Below are 17,208 nucleotides of genomic sequence, written 5' to 3'. Positions count from 1 at the left end.
ACAAAACACAAAGGCTCAGATGTACGGTGGGGGAGGGGGTCATCGGATCATTTTAAACAAAGGTCAAGAAATGAAGTGATTAAATTAACTGAAAAAACCTCCACTGACAACACAGTGTGTACGTTGGGTGGATATTTCCGTTAATTATGTGAATGGCATTGAGCACAGGCTCTTATCCACAGTGACATACAACATACCCAGAGCAGCCTGGGGGGCAGTTGGGGGTTAGATGCCTTGCTCAAGGGCAATTCAACCATTCCTGCTGGTCCAGGGAATCGAACCAGTGACCTTTTGGTCTCAAAGCTGCTTCACAGGGTGATGGAAATCTGAAGATGGTTATATCAAATGGTATCCTTCAGCAAAGCAAAGCTAAGGCAGGCTGTTATTTATTTATTTATTTTCTATATTTGCAGCCTCCTTCATCCTCATTTTGTTGATCTTTATTTTCATACAATCAAGAAAAAGTGCAGCATTCTAGTCTTTAATACACAAAATGACTCAGTTTCACACAAAGTTCTTTATTTACTAAGAAATATTTTTTTAATGTACAACCATATCACTGATCATGATTTTCTGTTATACCCCCATAGCACACTGGCTAACATGCTAACTAACAGACATTAGTTGTTCGTCGCTAAAATTCAGTGATGAAGGTTTTATGCTTTGTCCTGATCCTCTGTACTGTAACTGCAACAGACACATAAAGTGTCTAACAGTCTTTTCTTCTCTTCACACTTCTGTAACCCTGCAGAGACCTCGACCTCAATTACATTTAGTTTTTAATCATCACCTTGTAATGTTCCATCATGTTAATATCGATTTCCAATCAGGCTAAAGATTAAAAGTATGAGAGGAATGAACATTAGACACAGTCCAATATTTATGACCTAAGAAAGAGGAGAGTAAATCACGTCAGTGTACACATTATCATGAGCTCGTTCTCTCTTCCCTCGTGTTTTACTGAAGTGTGAGGCAGCAAAGTTCAGCTCTACAGCATCACGACTCTGTGGGAATGAAATATGAAATGATTAATTGATGGAAATATGAGCACATTGTAACATTTAGCCTGTTTGAGCGGGATTAGATTTCCAAAAAATGTAATGTGGACAAGATAAAGTCAAGACACAGCTTTCATCTGAATCTGTTACAAGGCTTAGGTAAGTTTATAATAATAATAATAATAATAATAATAATAATAATAATAATAATCATAATAATCATAATAATAATAATAATGCCTGGGGTTGGGGCTCGTATGCAAGCGCTTGGTGGCCGGGCCTTTGCCCATGGGGCCCGGCCGGGCTCAGCCTGAAGAGGTGACGTGGGCCTGACCTCCTGTGGGTTCACTACCCACAGAGGTAGCAGTAGGGGACTGGTGCAGTGTGGATTGGGTGGCAGTCGAAGGCAGGTGCCTCGACCACCTGATCCCCGGACACAGCGGCTAGCTGTTGGGACATGGAATGTCACTTCACTGGGGGGGAAAGAGCCTGAGCTTGTGCGGGAGGTTGAGAGGTACCAGCTAGAGATAGTTGGGCTCACCTCCATGCACAGCTTGGGCTCTGGAACCCAGCTCCTCGAGAGGGGTTGGACTCTCCAATTCTCTGGAGTCGCCCATGGTGAGCGGCGGTGGGCTGGTGTGGGCTTGCTTATAGCTCCCCAGTTCAGCCGCCATGTGTTGGAGTTTACCCCAGTGAACGAGAGGGTCGCCTCTCTGCGCCTTCGGATTGGGGAGAGGGCTCTTGCTGTTGTTTGTGCCTACGGGCCAAATAGCAGTATAGAGTATCCGGCCTTCTTGGAGTCCCTGGGAGAGGTACTGAAGGGTGCTCAGACTGGGGACTCCATTGTGTTACTGGGGGACTTCAATGCTCATGTGGGCGACGACAGTGACACTTGGAGGGGCGTGGTTGGGAGGAACGGCCTCCCCGATCTGAACCCGAGTGGTGTTTTGTTATTGGACTTCTGTGCTAGTCACGGTTTGTCCATAACGAACACCATGTTCGAGCATAGGGGTGTCCATAAGTGCACGTGGCACCAGGACACCTTAGGTCAGAGGTCGATGATAGACTTTGTTGTGGTTTCATCTGATCTCCGGCCCTATGTCTTGGACACTCGGGTGAAGAGAGGGGCTGAGCTGTCAACTGATCACCACCTGGTGGTGAGTTGGATCCGCTGGCGGAGGAGGAAGCTGGACAGACCTGGCAGGCCCAAACGTATGGTGAGGGTCTGTTGGGAATGTCTGGCCGAGCACTCTGTTGGGGAGGTCTTTAACTCCCACCTCCGGGAGAGCTTTTCCCAGCTTCCGAGGGAGGCGGGGGACATTGAGTCTGAGTGGACCATGTTCTCTACCTCCATTGTGGACACAGCTGTTCGGAGCTGTGGCCGCAAGGTCTCTGGTGCCTGTCGTGGCGGCAATCCCCGAACCCGGTGGTGGACACTGGAAGTAAGGGATGCTGTCAAGCTGAAGAAGGAGTCCTATCTGGCCATGTTGACCTCTGGGACCCCTGAGGCAGCTGACGGGTATCGGCAGGCCTGGCGTGCTGCAGCTCGGGCAGTTGCGGAGGCAAAAACTCGGAACTGGGAGGAGTTCGGGGAGGCCATGGAGAAGGACTATCGGTCAGCCTCGAAGAAATTCTGGCAAACCATCTGGCGCCTCAGGAGGGGGAAGCAGTACTCTGCCAACACTGTTTACAGTGCGGGTGGGGAGCTGTTGACCTCGACTGGGGACATTGTCGGGTGGTGGAAGGAATACTTTGAGGATCTCCTCAATCCCACTGTCATGTCTTCCATTGAGGAGACTGAGGCTGATGACTCAGAGGTGGACTCGTCCATTACCCAAGCCGAAGTCACTGAGGTGGTTTGCAAGCTCCTCGGTGGCAAGGCACCAGGGGTGGATGAGATCCGCCCTGAGTATCTCAAGTCTCTGGATGTTGTGGGGCTGTCTTGGTTGACACGCCTCTGCAACATCGCATGGTGGTCGGGGACAGTGCCTCTGGAGTGGCAGACTGGGGTGGTGGTCCCTCTTTTTAAGAAAGGGGACCGGAGAGTGTGCTCCAATTATAGGGGAATCACACTTCTCAGCCTCCCGGGGAAAGTTTACTCTAGGGTACTGGAGAGGAGAATTCGACCGATAGTCGAACCTCGGATCCAGGAGGAACAATGCGGTTTTCGTCCTGGTCGCGGAACACTGGACCAGCTCTATACCCTTCATAGGGTGCTCGAGGGTTCATGCGAGTTTGCCCAACCAGTCCACATGTGCTTTGTGGATCTGGAGAAGGCATTCGACCATGTCCCCCATGGTATTCTGTGGGGGGTGCTTCGGGAGTATGGGGTTCAGGGCTCTTTGCTAAGGGCTGTCTGGTCCCTGTACGAACGGAGCAGGAGTCTGGTTCGCATTGCCAGCAGTAAGTCAGACCTGTTCCCAGTGCATGTTGGACTCCGGCAGGGCTGCCCTTTGTCACCGGTTCTGTTCATAATTTTTATGGACAGAATTTCTAGGCGCAGCCATGGGCCGGAAGGAATCCTGTTTGGGAACCACAGGATTTCATCTCTGCTTTTTGCGGATGATGTTGTCCTGTTGGATTCTTCAAGCCAGGACCTCCAGCATGCACTTGGGCAGTTTGCAGTCAAGTGTTAAGTGGCTGGGATGAGAATCAGCACCTCCAAGTCCGAGGCCATGGTTCTCAACCGGAAAAGGGTGGCTTGCCCTCTCCAGGTTGGTGGAGAAGTCCTGCCTCAAGTGGAAGAGTTTAAGTATCTTGTTCACAAGTGAGGAAAGGCTGGAGCGTGAGATCGACAGGCGGATCCGTGCAGCCTCCGCAGTGATGCGGTCGCTTTACCTGTCCGTCGTGGTGAAGAAGGAGCTGAGCCAAAAGGCGAAGCTCTCAATTTACTGGTCTATCTATGTTCCGACTCTCACCTACGGTCATGAGCTTTGGGTAATGACCGAAAGAACAAGATTGCGGATAAAAGCGGCCGAAATGAATTTCCTTTGCAGGGTGGCTGGGCGCTCCCTTAGAGATAGGGTGAGAAGCACAGTGACTCGGGAGGAGCTCGGAGTAGAGCCGCTGCTCCTCCACATTGAGAGGAACCAGCTGAGGTGGCTCAGGCATCTTTTTCGGATGCCTCCTGGACGCCTCCCTGGGGAGGTGCTCCAGGCATGTCCCCCCGGGAGGAGGCCCCGGGGAAGACCCAGGACACGCTGGAGGGACTATGTCTCTCGACTGGCCTGGGAACGCCTCGGTGTTCTTCCCGAGGAGCTGACCGAGGTGTCTGGGGAGAGGGAAGTTTGGGCTTCCATGCTTAGACTGCTGCCTCCGCGACCCGGTCCCGGATCAAGCAGAAGAAGACGAGATGAAACGAGAGATAATAATAATAATAATAATAATAAGTATAAACTCAGCATTAGTGACCTGATTTGGTGTTTTCTTGACCACAGAGTCTTGAGATCTCCCTATAAAAAGAAAAAATATGTTTATGTTGAGATCCAGATTTAATATACAGTATATTGCTGTTTAATCAGGACTCACTGTAATAATAATAATAATAATAATAATAATAATATAGTTCAACTTATATCATGCCTTTCTCACAGCCAAGGTTGCTTTACAGTTACAAAAAAACAAAAAAGAAAACTGTCCAGGGCGGCACGGTGGTGTAGTGGTTAGCGCTGTCGCCTCACAGTAAGAAGGTCCTGGGTTCGAGCCCCGGGGCCGGCGAGGGCCTTTCTGTGTGGAGTTTGCATGTTCTCCCCGTGTCCGCGTGGGTTTCCTCCGGGTGCTCCGGTTTCCCCCACAGTCCAAAGACGTGCAGGTTAGGTTAACTGGTGACTCTAAATTGAGCGTAGGTGTGAATGTGAGTGTGAATGGTTGTCTGTGTCTATGTGTCAGCCCTGTGATGACCTGGCGACTTGTCCAGGGTGTACCCCGCCTTTCGCCCGTAGTCAGCTGGGATAGGCTCCAGCTCGCCTGTGACCCTGTAGAACAGGATAAAGCGGCTAGAGATAATGAGATGAGAGATGAGAAAACTGTCCACCAAAGAGGGTCAGGATGTAATTCCAGTGGCGTAGCTACCCACAGTCCCGCCAAAAGGTGTATGAGGGTATGTCCCACACCGTCTGCCCGGCCGCCACGACACCGCTGGGCAACATCAACATTGCTCTGAACACCGTGCCATGGATCTACAAACTGATCACAAAAGCACTGCCACACAGAGTGCTGGTGTGTCCCAAACCACCTGCACAGCCACCGCAACGCCACTGAACAACATCACTCAGAACACCGCGCCAAACACAGAAGCACCGCCACACAGAGCGCTGGATAACCCTGATGTTAAAAAGAGCAACGAGCTCACTGCAGTCCATAGAGAGCAGCACAGGCATCACCCACAGTGCACCAAGGCCTGAAGGAAACCGACACCCAAAACTGGGTCTGGAGCTACACCACAACCGGCGGGCAAAACATTCAAACAAAGAACAAACATCAAACTGTAGAAACACAAAAAGAAAAACAAAGGGGTGAAAAATAAAAATAAAAAGCTCCGGTGAGAAGCGGCAGCCAAAATGCGCACAGCGTCGTCTCAACTGGAAACAGAAACGGAGTAAATGTGCAGCAGTTTGGGGAAAAAACAAACCACTGGATGTGACTGAGGCTGAATTCTGGAGAAAAAATAATGTAAAATCAGGTTTTGAGAATTGGGTTGGTGGTTGTTTTTTCTCCCTGTACATACTTTAACTCCTCATTTTACCTAAAATTATGTAGAAATGTTTAAAAAATTAACTTTCTGTCTTTGTGCGAAGATCATGTTGGATAGAACAAGATCCATTTTAATAAACACGATGAATAAAGATACATCGTTCTCATGTTCATGCTTATTACTTTGATATTTTATTTGTAAAATTAAATGGAAATTAAATCAATATATCCAGAAGCTGTGGCTTTTAGACAATGTTTTTGTGTTTCAGTGGAACTGGACTGAAATTGTAAAATGTAAATTCTTCCTTTTTTGCTTTTTTTTTGGCAGAAAACAGATTTTTAGCAATTAATTGTTGCAAAGCAAATAAATAGCAATAAAAGTGTTTATATTGCAGAATATTTCAATCCACAACCTTACTGAAGACTCACCACAGAAATATTGACAGTTTCTCCCTTTACAGCTGAAAACAAGAACAAAGATCAGAGACACACACACTCCCAAAGCTACAGCGAGAAAGATCACTGCAGGATCCCAGGATTTTTCTACAAACAAACAAACAAACAAACAAACAAACAAACAAACAAACAAACAAACACATAATAAAACACTACATCACATTTCATGTCAATATAAAATAATGATTTTGTCCTGTAATTATAACGATCATCATTCTACTGATTGATGGCAGTAAAAATATCGACATTAAACACAAATTAAAGAAAACGTTACGATGGAAATATTATTATTTGCATTCTCTGAGAAAGTAAATGTGATCTTACACTTCTTACCCAACTGTACTTGAGTCCCGTTCCCAAAAATGATCTTCCCACACACGGCCACAGCGCAGTAGTAAGTTCCAGTATCATTGATGCTGAGGATGTTCTTGGAGAAGTCGTACACACAGGTGTGTGTAGAAGAGCCGCTCTCACACTGACGGCTGCTGTTGTGATGAGTGTAAATGATTTGAGGATGGGATTGTGGTGAAGCAGCTCTGAACCAGAGCACTTGGTGTTCTGCTGCTCTGCTCTCAGAGAGAACCGAGCACTGCAGAGTCACTGACGCTCCTGCAGGAACCGAGTCCAACACGCCGCTCTGGATCACTGACACTTTTACATCTCCATCACCTGATCAGTGTGATAGAGATGGAGTGAGATCTGAGTTTGTTTTGTTTTGGACTTAAAAAATTGCAGCATTTTATCCCACACAAATTCTCAGTGTTAACTTATTAAAATGTGTTGATTAATTTACTACAACAGGAGCACTAAAGATAGTTTCAAATGTGGTTAAATCACATCTGCAGCATAATATATTAATGCGCTCATTCTAATCCGAGCAAACTGCAAATCACAATCTCCTGCCAATAGAGCGATCGCTTCAGTCATACAAATACAGAAAACCTCAACACACATTCTCACCTTGTACAAAATAAAATTCTTACCTTTCACTGATAAAAAGGTTCCTTTTCCAAAACTTGTTGAAAGTCCACAATAATACAAAAGTCCACAGTAATACAAGGCTTCATCTGATGGTTCCACATTAACAATTTTCAAATGGAAGCCCGTTTTTTCTTCTTTCTCGATGCTGAATTTTGGCGGCTTGAACTCATCTTTATATTTGGGTTCATGTTGAACTGTGACCATTAGGGAAGGCTCCTGTCCAATTTTTTGCTTGAACCAAATGATGGTTTCAGGGTTATCCTCTCGCTTTTTAAAGCAGCGCAGAGTCACGTTCTCACCAACATCAGCAGTGATCACTGGGTTCGGCTGATTGAGATCATTTATCAGTGCAGAATCTAATATAAATGATTAAAGAATGAAACATGAACAAAAAATAATTTTTTTTTTCTTCCAGTAATTCACAGAGATTGGTGTAATATTGTGAGTAACATGAGATCACATGAGCATTAAATCTTACTGACATTATCAAGCTCAATGCAATGTGCTGAATAAACTGAATTTCCAGTGTAACCAGCGACTGGAGGTCAGAGAGGAGATGTGTAAAGTGTTTGTGTTTGTGTTACATAGAAATGTGTATTGTTTCTGTTTTATCATCAATTTTCAAGGTGAAAAATCTTTCATTTAAGATTAAATAAAATTCTGATTTCCCTTAAAACAGCTCTTCATCCAGACACAACCCCGTAATATGAAGATCACAAACTGTTTTTGTGTCAGTAATCCTTATTACAGCGGCACACTGATGAGCAGAAACATAATGAACCATCTACACTTACCAGTTTGAATAAAAATCATCACTGTGATCCACATCAGTGTGATCATCTTCAGTGTGAGCTCTGTGTACAGCATGTCTCCTCTCGCTGCACTGATCGACGGTCAAACTGAGCACTGCTCACTTTGGGCAAAGACTGATGGTGTGACATCACATCACATCTCTGACATCACAGACTTCCAGGGTATTTTTTTTTTTTTTGAGACACAAATCTAGACTAGAAAGCAGAGCAGTAGATAGTAGACTGTGGCCCCTCCTCAAGGTATTTGAACACACGCTTCACAACTCTTTCAACATCCTCTTCAAGGATGAGGAAATGAGGCCTACAATCCTCTTTTTATTTCTGTTTTCATGTCAGGATATTGAGCAAATCAATTCCTGTTTGATTGAACTTTTCTCTCTCTTTTGCAACCGTGACCAATATTCAAGCTTTTTTTTCCGGGGTTTTTTTCTGTGGGTGTTATTGTTTATTTATTTTTTAGTTTCCTGCACCATAATGCAGTGACTAATGCTCTCATATTTAACTGAACTTTATAAAGGCAAGTTTAATAATTTAAAAAATAATGATTGTCATGAATGAGTCTCGTGATTAAATTGAGATCACATTTCTATCATTTTTAAAGACTTCAGTAAAAGTATTTCCGTTCCATCCGTTATTTACAGCGTTTATCCCTCAGGGTCGGGAGGGAAGCTGGAGCTGATCCCAGCTGACTCTGGGTGAGAGATGGGCTTCACCTTGGACAGGTCACTAATCTACTGTATCTCAGGGTTCACACAGAAAGACAGACGCCCAATCACACTCACATTCACACCTGGGGATCATTTAGAGAAGCCAGCTGACCTCAACACATGTCTTTGGACTGTGGGAGGAAACCAGAGCACCCAGAGGGAACCTTCTCTGGTATGAGGAGAACGTACAAACTCCACACAGGAAGGCCGTGAGGTTCAAACCCAGAACCTTCTCGCTGTGAGGAGACAATGATAACCACTGCAGCCCTCTGACACCGAGTCCTGATATTCAATAAGAAGAGTGAAGGAGATAAAAATAAGACAGAAAATATGAGACAAGTGAAAAAAAAGGTGTTCTCCTTTAATGTCTCTCTGCATTTTCCCTCTCGTAAACCACTTTGTCTGGCTAAATTAAAAGTAAACTAAATATAGTGATTATAAAGGGAAGTTGTATCTTTACCTGTGTAAATAATTAACACATCCTGCACTGTGTACATTTCATCCTGTAGATTCAGCTGCAGGTAAAATTCACGAGACTTCCTGGGGAATTAAACCTCATGACCTTGAGGTCAACCTGAGGCCCATAAGCTTCTGCACTTATTATTGAGATCCTCCTCCTGACATCCTTAAGGCGTTCCACACAGTGTGTCCAAAAGTATTCAGACATCCGACCATCACACCCGTATGTGTTTCATATCCCATTCCGAACCCCGGGGCATTCAGCCACAGGAGAGTGAGTGAGGTCGGGCACTGATGTTCAGCAAAAAGACCTGGTGCTCATTCAGCATTAAATTCACTCCAGAGGTGTTAAATGGGCTCTGTGCAGGACACTAGAGTTCTTCTACGCCAACTTCAGCCTTTTTCCGGCCTTACTTTGTGCACGTGGGCATTGTCAGGCTGGAACAGGTTTGGGCCTCTTAGTTCCAGTGAAGGGAAATTGTAAATCTTACAGCAGCGTACAAAGACATTCTGTACAATTGTGTGCTTCCAGCTTTGTGGTAACAGTTTGGAGAAAACTACACATGGATGTGAGGGGAGGGTGTCCACATACTTTTGGCCATATAGTGTATAGAGTGTAAAAGTCCAGCTGAGTATTTGTCTCTCAGTAAGGGTTCCTAGTAGCAGCACTTTTATGAAGATAAAAGCTCTTAATATTCTAAAGAACCCTTGAAAAACCCTTATAAACCTCTACAAGCTCCTTCTTCCTCGACTGATTCCTGACTTTGACCAACGACCAAAGATTTAGGAAAATCTCATCCCTCTTTTTCTGAATTATGATCATGAAGAGATGTGAGACTTTTGTGTTGATACGGCTGGAGTTTTATTCAGGTCTTAATGCGGCTCCTCCTTCACCACTCTGTGACTCGAACCAATCAAATTCTCTCTCTCTCTCTCTCTCTCTCTCGCTCCACCCCGGATCTCACCCACTCTTTCATACTGAAGACTCAAAACTGAAATATTAAAATGAGCCTGCGACCCTGTAGAAGGATAAAGCGGCTAGAGATAATGAATGAATGAATGAATGTCAGGAGATAGACCGTGTGGTGCAGGTTTTCTGTAAATGAGTTTTAATGAATCAGGATCAGAGAAGTGAAATAAAAAGAATTCGGTGCTCAGTGAATTTGATCGCATTTTATAGACAAATATATTATGATGTAATATTCGGATGGAGGTTAAATACATGCATGAATACAGGTTTTCTCACAAAGATGAACAAACTGGTCTTTATTTCTGTGTGTAAAGTGTGTGTGTGGTTTTGTAGCTCTGTTTATCTCTTTGCTCTTTGACACACTGCAGCTCTGAGTGTTTCATCTCTGATGGTGTTTCTGAGAAAAGCGACTCAGGCGGTCAGAGCGGCCTGCAGGTTCTCACCTCTCAAACTTTCCACAGGATGTGTGGTTTTTTTTTTTTCTCTCAGGCCACGCTGTTGTTTTTCAGACATGATACAGAATTAGAATCATCTTCATAGCCTTTCTATAAATGTGTGAAATTGTAACTCCTCTCTTCTAAAGCACCAGATTTCACTTTAATCTGCTCTAAACACACAGCAGCATGGTCACGGAGTTTATAAGCCACACCACTCTCAGCTTTAACTTCCCACACCAGACCTGTGTGTGCATTCTGTGTGTGCTGAGGGACAGTGAAGGGGAACGAGCTTCTTATGAGGCCCAGAGCTGTGAAAGATCACATGTCCGACTTGTTTATAGAGCCAAGTTCAAAAGTTTGCATCCCCCTAGGTTTTTGGATGTGAAATATAATAATCTGTTTTACCATTTCAGTGCAAAAATATATCTAAAGAGTTTAAAAATAAATAAATAAATAAATAAAAGATAATAAAGAGGTTATTAAGGGAAAATATGATGGGTATATCAGTTATTAGAGAATATTCACATATATTACATACTGAAAAGGAAAGGGTTTTTGTCATTTATTGGTTTGTTTGTTTGTTTGTTTGTTTGTTTGTTTGTTTGTTTGTTTGTTTGTTTGTTAGTTTGTTTTAACCCTCAGTTTGGTCACCTCTCAGTCTCCACCCACCAGCCAGCAGCCGTAATCCATTATAATGCTGTTACTTTAAGGTGTTAATATTAAACACACTGCTGATGCCCAACATGTCTGTTCATGTGTGAGTGAAAAACAGACACTAAAAGTTCTCACCCCTTCATGTGTCAGGCCGAGATTCAGCAGCAGCTCAACACGCCGCCCTGAACTTCCTGATTCGAGGTTAGTGGGCGGAGCTTCTTATAATCCACCAGATCATAAACCTCAGGCCAGAAAGCTCCTTCTTCACTTGTCCTGATCTCATCAAACATCTGCAGGTGCCATTTCTCAGGAACACTCGTAGCTGTGACCTCCGTCTCTTCTTTATTCATGTTTTGTAAAGACTATAAATAGGAGAACTGGGCTGATGTTCTCACTGGAAATTTGCTGTGGTGTAAGAGGAATAAAACACTTTGGGCTGTGCTGTCATAGGAAAATAATCAACTTCAGGCTGGTAACAGTGAATCCTCTGCATGTCTGTATACCGTATTGAGCTGGATTTCTTCTTGTCTTAAACCTGTCACTGTGTTTTCACAGTGTTATCGACACTGTATGGACAGAACATGTGGACTGTCTTGTGGTTGAGTCCTGAAAGCAGGACAAGTCCATCCATCCATCCATCCATCCATCCATCCATCCATCCATCCATCCATCCATCCATCCATCCATTATCTGTAGCCGCTTATCCTGTCCTACAGGGTCACAGGCAAGCTGTCATCTTACTGAAAAAGTGAAAATAGTGAAAATACAGTTTCTTAAGGCAATAAAGATGAATTTTTCTTGACATCATAACTTTTTATTTACTGCAGTCCTGTGAGGAATGAGGGATCATTTTTGTTTAAGATTTTATAAGTGCATTCTTCTTCTTCTTCTTCTTCTTCTTCTTCTTCTTCTTCAGTCCTCTTCTTCTTCTTCTTCATTGTTCCTTTTTGCAGCCAGGGACCACTTTCAGTTCAAAAATAAAACCATTCACCCCCCTCCCCCCCATATCACTATAAATCTTAATTTTACAATTTAAATCACTGTTATTGTCACACACCATAGACAAAGATACAGAACAGCAAGTAAATCTGGAACCCTGGAGTTTTGTGGAACTTATTTACCATCACTGAATAGAAATTGTTGAACAGTAGCGATCAGCTCTGAGTAAGCTGGCACACTTGGGACTTAAACATCAACCAGTCTGTACTATAAGAACCATTTGATCTATTAAATGAAATGTGACACTTGTGTTCACTTTGATATCCAGTATATTATTGTGCCCTGGTCTTTGTGTCCTTTTGAGCCGCTCTGTCAGAGAAAGTCTGTTCCAGTATTGAAGAAAGAATCTTGGGGAAACTCTTTTAACCCCCTGAGCAGGTGCAGTCAGACCCAGTCAAACAACGCCATCAGGACAAACTGTACAGATATTCAACAACACATGAGAGTGTTGACATTTTGCAAGCTTGTTCATGACCCCAAATGAGGCAAAGTTATGCAATTTTATTCATAAAAAGAGACTCGAAGCATTATTTCAGACAAATCACAAACATAAATGAGTCAAAACAACCCCCAACATAAGAGGAGGATTAAACTGCTGATTTTGTGTTGCCAGGTGCCTTGTAATGTTCTAGAATCTCAGCAGTGACTGTATCTATAGGTGGACACTGTGACAGGTCTTCAAAAGTAAATCCGTGTCTCTAAGGCCCTCTAGTGGCTGGCTGCAGTACAGTTTAAACCCCACCCTACCCCATGTTGTGTATTTGTAGCTGACTGAGGTTCCGTGCTTTATGTTGATCTGGCAACCAGTGCATTGTGTCAGAAGAGTTTCAACACCACAGACAGCGACACACTTTCACTCCTCACTGCTCTTCTCTCTGATCTCAAACTCACACATTTCTGCTCTCTCTCTCTCTCTGTCTCTCTCTCTCTCTCTCATACTGTCACCACACACTTTTTACACTTTTCCCTTCACTTCACTCTAAACACCAGCTATTGGTGAGTATCAGCGTGGAGCAAAACATTATAATATTTTAATATTTTAGGATCAAGAACTAATACACAAAACACAAAGGCTCAGATGTACGGTGGGTGGGGGGGTCATCAGATCATTTTAAACAAAGGTCAAGAAATGAAGTGATTAAATTAACTGAAAAAACCTCCACTGACAACACAGTGTGTACGTTGGGTGGATATTTACGTTAATTATGTGAATGGCATTTAGCACAGGCTCTTATCCACAGTGACATACAACATACCCAGAGCAGCCTGGGGAGCAGTTGGGGGTTAGATGCCTTGCTCAAGGGCAATTCAACCGTTCCTGCTGGTCCAGGGAATCGAACCAGTGACCTTTTGGTCTCAAAGCTGCTTCACAGGGTGATGGAAATCTGAAGATGGTTATATCAAATGGTATCCTTCAGCAAAGCAAAGCTAAGGCAGGCTGTTATTTATTTATTTATTTTCTATATTTGCAGCCTCCTTCATCCTCATTTTGTTGATCTTTATTTTCATACAATCAAGAAAAAGTGCAGCATTCTAGTCTTTAATACACAAAATGACTCAGTTTCACACAAAGTTCTTTATTTACTAAGAAATATTTTTGAATGTACAACCATATCACTGATCATGATTTTCTGTTATACCCCCATAGCACACTGGCTAACATGCTAACTAACAGACATTAGTAGTTAGTCGCTAAAATTCAGTGATGAAGGTTTAATGCTTTGTCCTGATCCTCTGTACTGTAACTGCAACAGACACATAAAGTGTATAACAGTCTTTTCTTCTCTTCACACTTCTGTAACCCTGCAGAGACCTCGACCTCAATTACATTTAGTTTTTAATCATCACCTTGTAATGTTCCATCATGTTAATATCGATTTCCAATCAGGCTAAAGATTAAAAGTATGAGAGGAATGAACATTAGACATGGTCCGATATTTATGACCTAAGAAAGAGGAGAGTAAATCACGTCAGTGTACACATTATCATGAGCTCGTTCTCTCTTCCCTCGTGTTTTACTGAAGTGTGAGGCAGCAAAGTTCAGCTCTACAGCATCACGACTCTGTGGGAATGAAATATGAAATAATTACTTGATGGAAATATGAGCACATTGTAACAGTTAGCCTGTTTGAGCGGGATTAGATTTCCAAAAAATGTAATGTGGACAAGATGAAGTCAAGACACAGCTTTCATCTGAATCTGTTACAAGGTTTAGGTAAGTTCATAATAATAATAATAATAATAATAATAATAATAATAATAATAATAATAAGTGTAAACTCAGCATTAGTGACCTGATTTGGTGTTTTCTTGACCACAGAGTCTTGAGATCTCCCTATAAAAAGAAAAAAAAATATGTTTATGTTGAGATCCAGATTTAATATACAGTATATTGCTGTTTAATGAGGACTCACAATACTACTATTACTACTACTACTACTACTACTACTACTACTACTACGAATAATAATAATAATAATAATAATAATAATAATAATAATAATATAGTTCAACTTATATCATGCCTTTCTCACAGCCAAGGTTGCTTTACAGTTACAAAAAACAAAAAAAAAAACGGTCCACCAAAGAGGCTCAGGATGTAATTCCAGTGGTGTAGCTACCCACAGTCCCACCAAAAGGTGTATGAGGGTATGTCCCACACCGCCTGCACGGCCGCCACGACACCACCGGGCAATATCACTCTGAACACCACGCCATGGATCTACAAAGTGATCACAAAAGCACTGCCACACAGAGCGCTGGTGTGTCCCAAACAACCTGCACAGCCACTGCGATGCCACCGAAGAACATCACTCAGAACACACTGCCACACAGAGCGCTGGTGTGTCCCAAACATCCTGCACAGCCACTGCGATGCCACCGAACAACATCACTCAGAACACCGTGCCAAACACAAAAGCACGGCCACACAGAGCGCTGGATAACCCTGATGTAAAAAGAGCAACGACCTCACTGCAGTCCATAGTGAGCAGCACAGGCATCACCCACAGTGCACCAAGGCCTGAAGGAAACCGACACCCAAAACTGGGTCTGGAGCTACACCACAACCGGCGGGCAAAACATTCAAACAAAGAACAAACATCAAACTGTAGAAACACAAAAAGAAAAACTAAGGGGGGAAAAATAAAAAGCTCCGGTGAGAAGCGGCAGCCAAAATGCGCACAGCGTCGTCTCAACTGGAAACAGAAACGGAGTAAATGTGCAGCAGTTTGGGGAAAAAAAAACAAACCACTGGATGTGACTGAGGCTGAATTCTGGAGAAAAAATGATGTAAAATCAGGTTTTGAGAATTGGGTTTGGGTTTGTTTTTTCTCCCTGTACATACTTTAACTCCTCATTTTACCTAAAATTATATAAAAATGTTTAAAAAATTAACTTTCTGTCTTTGTGCAAAGATCATGTTGGATAGAACAGGATCCATTTTAATAAACACGATGAATAAAGATACATCGTTCTCATGTTCATGCTTATTACTTTGATATTTTATTTGTAAAATTAAATGGAAATTAAATCAATATATCCAGAAGCTGTGGCTTTTAGACAATGTTTTTGTGTTTCAGTGGAACTGGACTGAAGTTGTAAAATGTAAATTCTTCCTTTTTTGGCTTTTTTTTTGGCAGAAAACAGATTTTTAGCAATTAATTGTTGCAAAGCAAATAAATAGCAATAACAATTGTTTATATTGCAGAATATTTCAATCCACAACCTTACTGAAGACTCACCACAGCAATATTCACAGTTTCTCCCTTTACAGCTGAAAACAAGAACAAAGATCAGAGACACACACACTCCCAAAGCTACAGCGAGAAAGAGCACTGCAGCAGGATCCTGGGATTTTTCTGTAAACAAACAAACAAACAAACAAACAAACAAACATAATAAAACACTATTTGACATTTTATGTCGATATAAAATAGAGATTTTGTCCTGTGATTATAACGATCGTCATTGTACTGATTGATGGTAATCAAAATATCGACATTAAACACAAATTAAAAAAAACGTTACGATGGAAATATTATTATATGCATTCTCTGAGAAAGTAAATGTGATCTTACACTTCTTACCCAACTGTACTTGAGTCCCGTTCCCAAAAATGATCTTCCCACACACGGCCACAGCGCAGTAGTAAGTTCCAGTATCACTGATGCTGAGGATGTTCTTGGAGAAGTCGTACACACAGGTGTGTGTAGAAGAGCCGCTCTCACACTGACGGCTGCTGCTGTGATGAGTGTAAATGATTTGAGGATGGGATTGTGGTGAAGCAGCTCTGAACCAGAGCACTTGGTGTTCTGCTGCTCTGCTCTCAGAGAGAACCGAGCACTGCAGAGTCACTGACGCTCCTGCAGGAACCGAGTCCAACACGCCGCTCTGGATCACTGACACTTTTACATCTCCATCACCTGATCAGAGTGATAGAGACAGGGTGAGATCTCAGGTATTTTCATCTACATTTACCTGTAAACTGCTTTTCAAACATGTTCTCAAACTGATATTTCAAAAAGAGAAGAAGAATCATGACACCAGAATCGCTCGACTAACAAACAGTGTCGATGTGATAAAGTCAGTCGTAAGGAAGGAAAGTTTGCTTGTATTGCGCTTTTCACAGAGAAATGTCACAAAGTGCTTAACAAGAGCCATTTCACAGCATAAAAATGGAAAAAGAGAAACAGAGATGATGAAGTTACCACCAGAGCCATGTATTTAAAAGACTTACAAAACTAAAAATACACAATTAATCCATAAAACACATCAGAATCAGAACCAGAAGCACTTTATTGCCAGGTATGTTACACACACGAGGAATTTGACTCCGGTTCGACTTAGCTTTCATAGTACAGACAGAAAAAGTATAGAAAGAAAAACACACACACACACACACACACACACACACACACACACACACACACACACACACACACACACACACACACACACAGAGTCTCACTGCAGTGAACTCCAGGGAGAGAATTGCGTTTCTACAGCGATGGCCTTGAGGCAGTGCTGGCTAGGGAGCCAAGA

At 42.9% G+C, this 17,208-nt stretch overlaps 1 protein-coding gene and 1 gene segment (V, D, J or C); both read right to left on the bottom strand.

Annotated features, from left to right (window-relative positions):
- Positions 1-502: 502 nt before the first annotated feature.
- LOC132890422 (uncharacterized) lies at positions 503-8,011 on the bottom strand. Of its 2 annotated transcripts, none has more exons than XM_060927244.1 (6): positions 7,922-8,011; positions 7,130-7,483; positions 6,480-6,815; positions 6,120-6,233; positions 4,410-4,450; positions 503-1,004 (listed from the first exon to the last, which is right to left on the bottom strand). In XM_060927244.1, the coding sequence occupies exons 1-6, from the start codon at positions 7,992-7,994 to the stop codon at positions 888-890; spliced, it is 1,035 nt and encodes a 344-aa protein (XP_060783227.1). In that variant the 5' UTR covers positions 7,995-8,011; the 3' UTR covers positions 503-887. The 2 variants fall into 2 exon arrangements, with proteins under 2 accessions (XP_060783227.1, XP_060783228.1); XM_060927245.1 differs by having other exon boundaries at positions 897-1,004; positions 6,120-6,151.
- Positions 8,012-15,893: 7,882 nt separating this feature from the next.
- LOC132890362 (Ig kappa chain V region K29-213-like) lies at positions 15,894-16,666 on the bottom strand. The segment is given in 3 exon segments: positions 15,894-15,940; positions 16,254-16,589; positions 16,645-16,666. Coding segments are annotated over 3 exon segments (405 nt in total).
- Between the last annotated feature and the right edge of the window lie 542 nt (positions 16,667-17,208).

Source organism: Neoarius graeffei, chromosome 8, assembly GCF_027579695.1.
Source record: "Neoarius graeffei isolate fNeoGra1 chromosome 8, fNeoGra1.pri, whole genome shotgun sequence".
Taxonomy (NCBI): Eukaryota; Metazoa; Chordata; class Actinopteri; order Siluriformes; family Ariidae; genus Neoarius; species Neoarius graeffei.
Note: the sequence above shows the minus strand (reverse complement) of the source record. Positions and strands in the feature narration are given on the sequence as shown.